Source organism: Euprymna scolopes, chromosome 40 (assembly GCF_053919585.1).
Source record: "Euprymna scolopes isolate OS-2025 chromosome 40, ASM5391958v1, whole genome shotgun sequence".
NCBI lineage: Eukaryota > Metazoa > Mollusca > Cephalopoda > Sepiida > Sepiolidae > Euprymna > Euprymna scolopes.
In genome coordinates, this window is record NC_136521.1 from 46,953,112 (window position 1) to 46,966,884 (window position 13,773).

At 33.3% G+C, this 13,773-nt stretch overlaps 1 protein-coding gene across 34 annotated transcripts in view; it reads left to right on the forward strand.

Annotated features, from left to right (window-relative positions):
- LOC145265536 (cleavage and polyadenylation specificity factor subunit 6-like) overlaps nucleotides 1-13,773 on the forward strand; it is a 180,271-nt gene that overhangs the window by 60,233 nt on the left and 106,265 nt on the right. For 18 of the 34 annotated variants that reach the window (XM_080121472.1, XM_080121474.1, XM_080121486.1 and 15 more), the window contains 3 exons: nucleotides 1,321-1,427; nucleotides 4,032-4,122; nucleotides 6,695-6,748. In XM_080121472.1, the coding sequence (XP_079977598.1) occupies nucleotides 1,321-1,427; nucleotides 4,032-4,122; nucleotides 6,695-6,748 (252 nt within the window). Of the gene's footprint in view, nucleotides 1-1,320; nucleotides 1,428-4,031; nucleotides 4,123-6,694; nucleotides 6,749-13,037; nucleotides 13,077-13,773 lie in introns of all 34 variants that reach the window. The other 16 variants (XM_080121468.1, XM_080121471.1, XM_080121480.1 and 13 more) reach the window with 1 other exon arrangement.

Here is a 13,773-nt window from a genome sequence, read left to right on the forward strand (position 1 = left end):
GCAGTTTACTTGATCTTTCTTATGTGTGTGAAGTGGTTGTTCAAGTGACAGGGTACTCGCCTTGCATCCAAGAGATTCGATTTTTGACTCCTGACTTCGGATGTGTCTAACTTATGAGTTCAAATAAGGACAAAACTCGAGTTTGGACTTCTGGTTTGTTGGCTTGCATGGCTCGTTTGAGCTGTGTGAGTGTTTGACTAGAAATAACATCTCTCACATTCTGAAAATTTTAATATAAATATCTATAAAAGTGCGAATGAGTGTATGCGTGTGTGTGAGGACACTTTTCAATTTATATACTCAGCAAATTTTTAATCTACAGACTTGAAATTTGGTATGTTGGTTATTTAGATAGGTGGAAAACTTTTTAATGTTTCCATCCGGAAAAAGGCTTCTAAGGGGTAAAAATTGAAAAATTGGTATGTGGAAATCGTCGGATTTTTCTTTGTTTGCTGTTTCACGATTGTGCATGCGTGAATGGTTCACATTATAGATTCCTTATGTTAAGTATTAGTTGGTTTGAAAACACTTTTCAAAGAGCGTGTCATTCTGACCGAATGGCTATCGTACTTAACTCACAGTCCTTAGGGTCCTGGATATGACCTTAAACTATTTCCAGTGGTGAGGCCCCAGCTTGCGGGCTTTGGGGAGTGTGGAGCCACCCTTTAATTACCATTGCTCCCAGGTCCACTCTGATTCGGAGTGGTAGTACCTGTTAGGGTCCCAACTATGGGTTGTATAGAAACCAACTTAAAAACAACAAATATATTCTATAAAAAATTTTCTTCAAAATCTTTGGATTTGGCATTAAATAACCCAAAAAGGGTTGATATGCCGTAAAACAAAAACCAACCAACCAACAACCATAGTCCTTAGGTTTTGGTTTAGATCTTGGCTTGAGTATTTTTTTTTTTTTTTTCTTACAAATAGTGGACTGTTTAGAAAAAAAACAATACTCACTTGTACATGTCTCGGTTTCTTTTTGAATTAAAATATATTTGTGTGTATTTTATGACTTGACGATGCCGGGCGACCTGCTAATGTGTGTTTGTGTGTGTAATATATATATATATATATATATATATATATATATATATCATTTATTGTGACTTTGTTATTGGTGCAAATAATAAAAATAATACAAGTTCACCTTTTTTATATGCATTTCAGAAAAGGTAGACTTTTGCTTAAATCTGGAGTCAATGTTAAAAAAAAAAAAAAAAAATAGGAATTTGTAATTTTTGAAAATTATTGCTTCAAATTCTATTAAATATTTTGTATCAGTTCCTAAGTACTAAACATGCTTCTTTTTTTAAACAGGACCACGACCAGGAGGCCCACCACCCCCAGGTCCACCACCCCCTGGTGTACCAATTGTTGGTCCACCTCCACCCCCTCGACAGCCAGGAGGCCCTCCTCCAGGATTAGTAAGTTTTACGTTTTGCTGTTTATAAATAATCAGTTAGTTCAAATCTTTACTATATTATTTAGTTGCATTTTTAAAAATTATTTCTGTCATTGTAGATTTGAACACACACACACAATAAAACAAAAATGAAATTTTCCGTTATATAATAAAGATAAATGTGTATTCATTTGTATGCACATTTCATCACACAAAAGTTAGTAAGTAAAAAAAAAAAAGAAAAAAAGTACCGCATCATGAAACCATTTCGATAATCTTCATTTATTCCTTTTTGTACCTAACACTAAATGATTTCTGTTGCAATTTTTTTTTTTGGTATATTGAGGATATGCTCACTGAAAGTTGGGAAATTCTACTTAGAGACACTGGCGATGAGAACTGACAAATCCAATTAAGCCATGTTCTGCTAGCAACCAATCAGAAACCAGAATTGCTCCATAAAAATATTGAATTTTTTAGCATTCCAGCACACAATTTTTTCATGTCAACATGAAGGATCTTTTGCTCTTTGTTTGCAAAATTATTAAGTCCAGGATCTGTGCAGAACAGTTCCCCACTGAAAGTTCTTTATCTCCAGGACTTGTGCAGAATAGCTACCGATCATAAACTCTTTTGAAATTGAATGTGGCTTTCATTTATATTACCCTTCCACAGGGATTCATAATGAAAAATAAAAATTGCACATGAGGGTTTAGCATGTTCTGAGAAAAGTTACTTCCCAAGAACTGTCAAACTGTGGAACACAATAACATGGGGCTGCTTCTTAGTTGACCACAGCATGATCGTTTTCAAGTCCAGTGTTTAATAAAATCTTGTTACACTGTTCCATTTAGTAAGTTGAGTTGAATCATCGTCTGTAATCTTCAAGGTATTTGTTTCATGATTTACCTGACAAAAGCCATCAACTTTTGTCCTCGAGTGGACTTTGAGCTTTGATGAGGAGTGACTTGTTAGCAAAGATTAAAAAAAAAGGTTAGAAGTATTTAGGAGAAAGCAAGTAGCAAAAGTTCCAAGAACTGTAGGTTTGTGGAACTCTTTTCCTGCTGACTGTTTCCTTCCTACATATAACCTTGGTCTTTTCAAAGCTAAGGTCAATAGGCATCTCCCATCTTTTCGATGATCATCTTTCGCTTTTATTAGCTCCTTACATCACGTGGCTTGTGTGTTATCTGGAGCAATTTCTCATGAGGGTTCTTTCCGAAAATTTTAATTTTGCTGTGAAGGCTACAACTCCAAACATTTCATGATTGGTATGTACAAACGTTTGGGAGCAGCTTTGTAAATTCATATCAATTTCAGCTTGTTATGCTATTGGCTACTAACATTCTTGGAAATTGAATCTGGATTCCTCCTTTACAAGAAAAGCATGATTCTTCTCAACAGGGGAAACTCTAGAAAAGGTCAATCACTTCAAATACCTGGGATCAACATCCGAATTGACAAAGCTCGGCGTACTTTGTCGCCTCTGTCTGTGGTTTTGTCTAGAGATCATAATACTCACAAAAGGCAAAATTTATCAGGTGCTTGCTTGGTTAGCCAATCCTTCTCTGCAAAACCTGGCCGATAAGAGCTACGGATTTCAAAAGTGTTTGACCTGTATTGCCTCTGCTGAATTCTACAGGTCCCCAATCCACAAATCTGGGTGTGATGCAGAATCCTCCCCCTTAACCAAGCGCTTTTAAAAAGAAAACTTTGTTGGTTCGGTTGCAATTCAGGAGTGTTCATCCATGGCGCAATAGCTCCAGAATCACTCCAAAATTGGTGAAGGCACCCAGGAGGTCAGCTAAAGATGTGGTTATGAATCCTCAAAACTAATGTTGAACCGACATCCAGTCCACAGGTTTATGGTGTTGGCCATTGGTCCTAGAAGTAGCTGCTCATAACTATCTTGGCCACTGCAAACAATCATGCATTTATCTGGGAAGCTGTGTGTTCTATGGGAGGAGCTGGCTCAACCCATCCTGGGTGAATCCCGCCAAGACAAATCAAATCGAATCTGACAATAAAAGTTTATGATTACTATATGGATGACTTATTTAATTCCTTGACTTATGTGTGGTCATGTTTCAAGATTCTTTGTAGACATGTCTTGTATAGTTTTTTACTTTTAGCTCACACAAGTAAAACTTTCTTTTAAATATATGACTAGACCTTCCGGGCCTAGAGAGTTTATTATTCTGATATTGTTGGTATAAATAGTCAAACGTATTTCTTTTTTATAAACGTCAAGCGCGAATGTAGACTTTGGTATGAATAAATTAAAAATAAAATCATTTATTTAAAAAAATATATATGTTGACGCACTGTATATATTCATATAGATTTTTTTCATTACAAAATATCTAGTTAAAAAAAAAAAAAAATCATTTTTCTATGATTTCTTGGTCTTTTGACGAATCAAAGTGTAGTATGTTCTCTCATCAGTGCCATTTGTTGCCAGAAGTGTTCATGTAATTATCTCCCTTGAAATAAAAACATACAGACACAAACAGAAAGTGTCATTTTTAGTAGCTGTCAAGCTTTGTACCCATCGATATTTTAATGAATTTAAAATCTCTAATAAAAAATTAGGTTAAAAAATAATTGAGACTTTCTTATTTTTCAGCCACCTCGTCCAGTTCCACCTGCGCAGCGTGGTCCACCACCTCCAGATCCAAGGTTAGCACCCCCTCGGCCCGAATGGGACAGACCAGCAGGTAATTAGGATGTTTTAATTGAAATGAGCATTATCTACATCATCATCATTGAGTATCTATATATTAATACCCTAGTAAATTTATATACGTTCGTGTGTCATGGTTTCCAGACTATTCGATCGGGAGATCCTATTTATTAAAAAGGAGGCTAGAAGGTGATAACCTACTATGAACTATTAAACTAGTATATATAAATATGTTAATTTAATGTTTGTAATATGTTATCACCTTCTATTTCCCTTTTTAATAAATAGGATCTCTCTGATCATCGAAGACGCAATGTCAAAAAAAAAAAAATTGTGTCACTTGATCTTCTGTCTAGGATCCAAGAGTAATATCTGTTCTGTCTAAAGATGGCATAATGATATCACGGGCTTTCTGTTTGCGTTGGGCATCCATACAATGGAAATATGTCACAGACTCATAATATTGGAGATAGATCGTAATAACCAGATATATTCGGACACTACATTAACCACATTATGGTATAATCACGTTGACACACTGGTTCTTGCCAGATCACCAAAGTTAAGCAACATTGAGCCTGGTCAGTGCCAAATGGGTAACCATTTGGGAAGGCTAGGTGCTGTATGTACCTTCTAGGAAGGTTGGGCATGGTGCCAGCATCCTCATCCCCCCAAAAAAACTCCTCGCTACAAAAGCACATACAAAGTTGTGGATGGCCTATGCCCCTCCAGCGGCTCGAGGCTATGGATGGATGGATGAACCAGATTACCTAAATACTTTTACATTTTAACAAAAGGGCTACAATAATATCGCAAGGTCTCTATTCACACTGAATGTCCACAGAATAGCTAGCAGCAATATATTACCTATGAAAGATACCGTTGTGGAATTTCCATAGGTCCTGCTAGTAATCATTAATCTTTATATCACAGAATTCAGTTGAAAGTTATATATGAAGTAACAGAAGGTTATGATGAAGTGAATATCAACACCAACTGAAGAGTTGGGTGTGCCAGGTTGGAATCCAGTCAGTCCCATAGCACCATTTTATCTTTTATGGATGTTGGAAACCTTCACATAGAAAGAATTCAAAGACACCAATGACACTAAGAGTCAAGTGTAGTCTTTCTTGTGCAGAATTCTCCCTATATTTAAAATCAAAATATAGAAAAATCTATGTTGTATATGTGTGTGTGTATATATATATATGTGTGTGTGTGATGAAACGAAAATATTATATTCCAAAAATTACGTAAATTAATCAGGTATTTTTTTTTTTTTTTTACATAGGCATCACCACTTATCAAGGTCGAGGGGCCACTCGAGAATAAGGCTTAAAGAGTGTACAGTAGTCAATTGGACAATCAATATAGTAATTGTCAGTAATGGAAATTTAGTAAATTTGTTAAGGGGAAAAGCTTATCAAGAGCTTGTTTACATTGGACTTGAAGACAACCATGTTGTAGTCAGCTGGAAAGCAGGAAAACAACATATATAATCGTGGTTATCGGTTGTTGTACTAAACATTAATGTAATTGTCCCCCCCCCCATCACTAAACTCAATCATGTTCTGCAAAGTCAAAACCAAGGTCACTCAAGAATAAGGGTTAAGAATGTACAGTAGTCAATGGGAAAACGTAATTGTTAGTAATGGAAATTTGGTAAATTGGATTACTTAAGGAAATGGCTCATCAAGAACTTGTTCACGTCGGACTTAAAGACAACCATATTTAAGTCAGTTGGAAAGCAGGCAAATGGAACAGAGTTCCACAGGTGTGCAGTTCTAAGAAAGAAGCTTTGTTCATGGAATCTACGTTTTGGATTAGCCACAGATAAAAAGTGGGGCAAATTATTGATAGTGGTTTCAGCTAGTGTTTTTTGAAAGTCAGGCCAGAGGGGACCATAGATTAGAGCTCAGGCGAGCACTTGCCATGAAAATAATGGTAAAGCAGAGACAGGCTCACAACGTTTCTTTTGTGAGAAAGAGGTTGCAAAGAAGAGAAAAGGGCATCCCCCACTAGGCTACGAAGTCGTATTTTGAATTTTGTCAAGGCAGGATAAGGTGTTTCTAGCAGCTCCTGCCCAGATTTGGCAACAGTACTCCGTCCTTGGACATACTTGGCTCTTAGACAGGTAGAGAATTACATCAGCAGTGAGATATCTAATCTTATTTTATAAAGATGGGGAATTGGTAGGCATTACAACCAAAATCTCATAAGTTTTAGCTTATTGTTGAGTTATCTCTCTTTTCTTAGGATTGTTTTCAAGATGCCATCACGAGACAGTCACTCCTCGGGTAACCATAAAATTTGATTTTCTGATTTAAAACAAAAACTACTTTACATGATTTTTAGAATATGATATTTTTTTTCTGTCACAGGTGCGTACATTATAGGGATTTTTATTTTATTTTATTAATGTTAGCCAAATTCTGGATAAGTACCCACATTTATTTTTTTTTCTTTAAAACAATAATTGCATAAAATGTTTCCCTTAACCATTCTTTAAGTAATATTTTAATATATTTCTTTTTTTTTTTTTTCTCTTTCTCCTCTACACATTTTTTTTTTTTCTTCAATGAAATATCTACTACTACTACTATTAGACCATCATCGACCACATCCTAACTGGCATCCGATGGTCCCCTTTCCTGGATCAGGTAATGTTATTGGCTGATTTACTGGTATTCATTATATTTGTCCTTTTTTTTTTTTTTTTTTTTTTTTACAATTTAACAATGTTTATTGCTGCTTGTAAGTTGTGTGAATAAAGGGCAGCATTTTTTTTTTTTTTTTTTTCACTGATTTTAACTCTCAGATAATCATCAAATGATGTATGTCTCTTTTTTTCTATTTGTGGTGATGTCACCGACTTCAGCCGTTCCTGGTTCCGGGTAGTCACTTGGTACCTGCCCACAAAAAGGTTATTGATCTGATAAAGACTGGAAATGTCGAAGAGTCCTGTTCCATTAGATCACCATTCAATTTATGTTATCTAGATCATGAGTGCGATCAGGGCTCTACATTGCGAGTGTTTTTTTAAAGTGGCAACTAGAAATAATGAAACGCTTATCTTTTGGCAATTGTATTTCTTTCACTGACAATCTTCCAAAGCTTACTACTGAGTGAAAAATATCTTTTCAACTTTTTTTTTCTTTTTTTTAACAACCAAAGTTAAATTATTTAAACAAAAGTTTAATAGAACGATATACTTTTTTCTTTTTTTTTTTTTTTCAACGAAGGCTGGTTAAAAAAAATATCTGAAGAAATTAGAATGTTTATACCTTCAAGTATCAACATAAAATTTTTTGTATATTTAAAATTACACTTATTAAAAAAAAAAAACAGAAAAATCTTTATGATGTACATACTCGTCACAGAACGAAGATGTCATATTCTAAAAATCATGTGGGTTATGTTAGGAATTTTTCTAGTTGGCTAGTAAACGAAAATATTTAGTTGTCAAGGTCAACTAAAGATAAATTTGTCCTTAGAACTCTGGCAATCATCTAATGTTGACCATCAAAATTGCCCTTTGGTCATTTTTAAGCAAGAAAAATTACACTTTGACAGTTGCTCTTTATTCTATATGAAAATAATTATTTGAATAAATGTTACAATAGTAAGTCGAAGAAGAAAAAAGTATAATTGTACTTTCTATTTAGTGTTTGGGATTGGTTTTTCATTAAGTTCTAAATTTCTGGACGATTTTAATTTGTAACATTGCTCCCAAGTCTGGATATCCAATTTCAGAAAGACCATTACTGGCTTCTGGGTGGTCACTTGGTACCTGTAGCAAAAATGATATTGCCCTGATAAAGACCGCAGATGTCAAAGTCTTGTTCAGTCATTACAACTCATCCCACGTTGTTTATATTATGAGAGTAATCTTTCAGTGCCCCTTTCTGGGGAACTGGTTTTCTCTACACCTTAAAAACGACCCTTTACGAAATTCAATCATGTTCTGCAAGATCAACACCAAAAACATTTTCTCTAGAAAATAGATAAACTAATTACTATAAATAAATATTTGGAGATATAAAGTATAAAATTTTTTGTTAAAATGATGGAACCCAAAAAACAAAACCACCAAACTAAACACCATTGATTAAATATTTGAAAATGGAAAGAACTTGAAGTATAAAACCCTTTTCTAAAATTACTTGATTTGTCATTAAATAACCTGAAAAGGGTTGATATGCTGTAAAACAAACGATCATGAATAAATATCTGAATATATTAAAAAAAATTGAAACATAATCTTTTTTTTTTTCCAAAATTAATGTTATTTTCATTAAATAACCTGAAAAGGGTTGATATGCCATAAAACAAAATAACTAAACCTAACCGATTACCATGACTGATAGCACTGTTCCCAAGCCTAACTTTCAAACTTCTCAGCCTGATATTCACAGGTAACATAAATTGGAATAAATTTATAAGACGCTGCCACGTCTGCTGCAAGATGGTTGACCCTTAGATTAAGAAAATTTCTCTCATCTGCCATTATCCTATATCTCTAGAAAGATACCATTTGTCCATGCAAGCAATATTGTGGTCACATCTAAACTTATGCACCAAACACTGGTCTCTTTCTCTTGAATAGTGTGCAAAAAAGAGTCTCTTACCTAATAGGTCCCACACTGTTTACAAAGTTCTGGCCCCTGTCCCATCACCCATCTCTGTACTTACTTTACAAGTACTTCAACAGAATGTTCTCCAACAAACTTTTACTTTTCTCCTCAATGGAAACACTCTTCCCTCCTCTCGATCAAGCAGACAAGTCCTACCCTTTTCACCGGAGAGGTCACTTAGATGCCGGAAACCTTTCTACTCTAATATATTTTCTCAGACCGCTTGATTTTGGAATTTGCTCCCAGTTTCCATGGCTGTGCCAATATGCAGGAATTTAAATGTAATGTGAACTAATATTTTGCTACACAAATCCTCTCTTGTGTCTCGGTGGTAATGCACCTTGTTTGAGGTGAATAGAAGTTACAACAAAAACAAATGTCAAACATGCCAGCACATAAAAAAATGTTAAACCAAATGTAATGATTTTTTTTTTTTTATATATAAGTACTTTAATGGAATTCTGATGAACTCATTGACGTACATAATCCCGACAAACCCGTCTAGCAGCAAAATCCCACCCATTTACTCTAGAGGTCTCTAAATGCGACAAAGCCTTCTAATCTAATAGCTTCTTACTTTGGACTGTTAAACTTGAGAATTCCTTTCCTGTTTCCCTTATTGTACTAACATGCAGGAGTTTAAATGTAATGTGAACAGACCTCTTGCTCATCTCCTCACATAGTCCCCTATTATAGACATAATCCCAAATAGTAGCCCTTAGTAACCAAGTGGCAATATAGCTTGTTTGGGGTAAACAAAAATATAAAAAAAACAAATATTTTAACTAGAATGATGCTCAACTCTTAGAATATTTAGTTATTTATTGTATCCGCTTCCTATCCCAACATATTAGGGTCTGTATGCTGACTTGCTTGCTTGTTTTTGTCCAACAGTTATCCCACAAAGGCTGAATGTGGCATGAAGTCAAGCTTCAACATGTGGGCCAAGAGCACCACGAAAATCCCCCAAAGCCAACCTTGAACAACTCAGAAAAACTGCTTGGATGATTATGTTTCTGAATTTTTGAGATGAGGATTGATAATTTGTATTATTTGGATTCTTCGGATTACTGTTCTCATCTTGAATATTATTTGCACAGCATTTCAGCCGATATAACCTCCGACCTTCTTCAGGTGTCTCTTGTTGAACTCAGAAATTGGCCCAGAATTTTGAATGGAACCCTTTATTTAATCCATAAGGGTAGTAGGCTTTTGTCCGTCAGCCATGAACGAGTAAATGTCTTAAGTAATTTGCAATTGTATTCTTAGTATCGCCCACATTGAGTATTGAACCTTCAACTTCCAGAAGACCTATAGTGCAACGGATAAAGTACTACGTGAAAATTTCAGGTGATATTAAGAATGGTGTTATGAATTACTTGAAACTTCTATTTAGTCATGACTGGTGGAACAAGAGCATGTTACCATGTAGATTAAACAAAGATATGTTTGAAATTCTATACACATTTTAGAGTTTGACAGAAAGGTGCCGGGGTTTGACAGAAAGGTGCTAGGATTTGACAAGATACACTTGAAGAAGATCGGAGTTTACAATTAGCTGAAACATATAACTCACAAGAGGAGAACAGTAATCCAAATAATTCACACAATGACCAAATTGATAAATTTTCCAATTCTTGACAAACTTCTCTAAGTCTGTTTCTGACAAAGAGGGAAGAATAGCTGTTTTCTAGGTCAATCTATTCCATCTAACACTTATTATTGGCAAGTTTCTGGCTTTGAAGTGGTATTTAAAAAAATCTTCTTTTTTTTTTTTTTTAAGCTCCTTACATCAACTAGCTTCATGCATTGTCTGGAGTGATTTCTATTAAAAAAAAGTTCAAGTAACTTTGCATAAAGGCAAATGCATATTTCAATGATTGATTTTCATTTCAATTTTGAAGGTGCTTTTTTTTTTTTCTTAAGAATTTGTTCTTAATCCTGGTCATTGTCAGAATTCTTTCAGAATGGAAATTTCTAGAAACAATACGAGTAAAGTTTTAGCAGTTTAAAAGATGTTTGATGATTGACTGGAATTTTTCCCTCCAGATTTTAGATTTATCATCCAGATAGTCATGGTAATGTCATAAATGATAAATACTTTTGGTAACTTTTCCAAAAATAAAACTCATTTTCTGACATCATTCCATTTCTCTCACCACTTCAGATAATGTGTGATGACATGGGATGACTATTCTGAGACGTCATAAGGTCTAGTACCCTAGCTGGGTTTACTAGGTGAAGAATCTTGGTGACGGCTTTGAATTTTGAACTCCTATTGTGTAATTGCTGTTTATTCTACTGAGATTGTAACATTGTGTTTTGGTGAAATTCTGTTGGAATTATATTTTATTGATCTTATTTTTAAAATTTAAGGTAAAAATTTTATATCTGGTTACAGATCAAACTGTCTAAAGATATTGAATTTCTGTCTTAAATGCACCAAACATTAATGTTATTGCTTTTTTCCTTTCTCCTTTATAGAACTCAATCATGTTCTACAAAAACAATTTTTCTCTACAAAATAAACAAACCAAACACGATGAATAAATACTTGAAAATAAAAAGAACTTGAAGCATATTTCCAAAATTACTGGATTTTGCATCAAAACCCCAAAGAAGGTTGATATGCTATAAAACAAAACAACCAAACCAAACACCATGAATAAATATTTGAAGATATAAAAAAAAAAAAACAACCTGAAACATAAAATCTTTTTACAAAATTACTTGATTCTGCATTAAATAACCTGCAACTGGTTGATATGTTGTAAAAGAAAACACCCGAATTATATTTGGTTATGAAAATTGAAAAAGTGCTAAAGAAGTTATGTAATAATATCGTTTCAACATGGCTTCTCAGAAATGCAAGAGAGATTAACATGAGCGCTTATATGTACATCTCTCTCAACTCCATCTTTAAACTAAAGAGCGACTAATGCTTTCATTCTTTCTACATATTTCAGAAGAGTTACTTCCTGTTTAAAAACATCACTTCCTGTATTAAAGTTAAATTTGTCTTAAGATAGTGCTGTTGCTGTGTCTGGGGAAAGTGCTGCTCATATTATCCCTCTTTATTTTTATTTATTTATATTTTTTTTCAAAATTAATTACGCAATTTAGTGAAGCACGATCTCGTCTCTTTGGTCCCTCTGGTGCTACCAGATCAGGCTGTCTGAAGATATTGACTTCCTAACTTAAGTGCAACACGTGAATGTTATTTATTTTTTCCTTTTCCTTTTGAAAAACTCAATCATGTTCTGCATAGCCAAAATCACAATTTTTCTCTACAAAATAACCAAACTAAATACTATTAATATTTGAACTTGAGCTTAAAAATTTTTGCCAAAAGATTGAACTTGAAAAAAGTTGATTATACTGTAAACCAAAACATAAATATTTTAAGATATAAACTACTTAAAGCGTAAAAAATTTGGTGCATTTATCATGAAAACTTTAAGTAAAGAAAATGCGGAAAAGTTTTTATGATGTACATATCCCTCACGGAACGAAGATGACATATTCCAAAAATCATGTAATTTGATCAAATAGATATTTTTATTTAAGAAAATCAAATTTTATGACTTGATCGATGCAAGAGAAAGCAGTCGCCTCTTTTGCTTGAATTCGAAATTCATCCCTTGTTATCTCCCCTTTAACAACTTCTCCAGAAGCTATGGGTCACAATGGCTGGTAAAAATACTTAATTGCAAGATCATTTTTCGTAGTATATAAAGATTATTATTCCTGCAGGAACTTTTTGTTGATACTTGTACAGTTTAATCAAGACATTAAAAAATGAAAATATTGAGGAAAAAAAATTTTTTAATTGTACGCCTCTGTTATGAAATGAAGTTCTCCGAAAAAAAATTTCACTTAACTTCATGAAGTAGTTTTTTTTTTTAGATTGAGAAAAAAATTTGTTATGATACTGAGCAAAAGGTTCGATTTTTAGGAAGAAAAGTTAGTATTAAAGATGGGGAGAGAGTGTCAGCACTTTAAAATTGAGTTATGTCCCCGTGACGTGTTCAAAAAAATTCCAAGATGGCTACCTTCAATGCACTTTCATAAAAATGTTTTTCCGCTGTAATATTAAAAATACTACTCGATCAAATTAAGTGAATTTTTTTTTTTTTTTTTTAATGTCTTTGTTGAACTGTACAAATGTCTTTCAATTTGCTGATTTTCTAATCTCCCAGCTTATTCATGATGAATTTTAGTTTTACCCTTTGTGCGTGTGTGTGTGTGTTGTCTTTTAATGCTTGCAAATAAAAGTAAAAGGTGTAGGTGTTTATCATCTAATTTTACTTTTTAGCAAATTCCTCTGCATTGGGACAACCACATCCTCCTGGGAGTAAGTTTCTTTTTTGTTTGTTTTACATGTCCGTGTAGTTTATTTTTATTATTTATATTTATACATTTTCTTTGGCTTGTTTATTTATTTTATTTCTTTATATTGTGTGTGCTTTTTCTTTTGGAGTTAAGATCATTCATTTTGTTGAATTAAAAAAAAAAAATTGCCTGCATTGTTGAAGTTAAAAACAAAATATGTCAAGTTTTTATTTATTTATTTTTTGTTGTCCCTTGGATTGTTTAATTTTAAAAAAATTTTTTCGCTTGGGCAGAATTTTTTAACTTTCTACTTTATTTTTTCCTGTTTCTTTTTCTTTTTTGTTGCTTACGTACCTGCATTATATATAATTCACCTTTTTTTTAAGGCATACCTTTTAGTTTTTTTGTTAAAATTACTTTCCCCAATTGATATCTGCTCTCTCTTAATGTTATTCTGTTCTGTTTTTTTTTTTTTTTTTTTTTTTTTTTTTTTTCATTTTAATTTAATTTACCTTTTGTTTTGTCTTTAAATTTTTTTAATTTTGTTTTGCTATTAACCATATTTTTCTTATTAACACTGACATTTTTACTCCTGTAATAATTGCTTTGGTGTTCATCCAGTTTTATCTCCAATGTTAAAGAAGTATAAATTACACAAAAACTTTAGGCACTTCTCTATTATATAAAAATGAAAAATAATATTGAATTCTAAAGGAAAC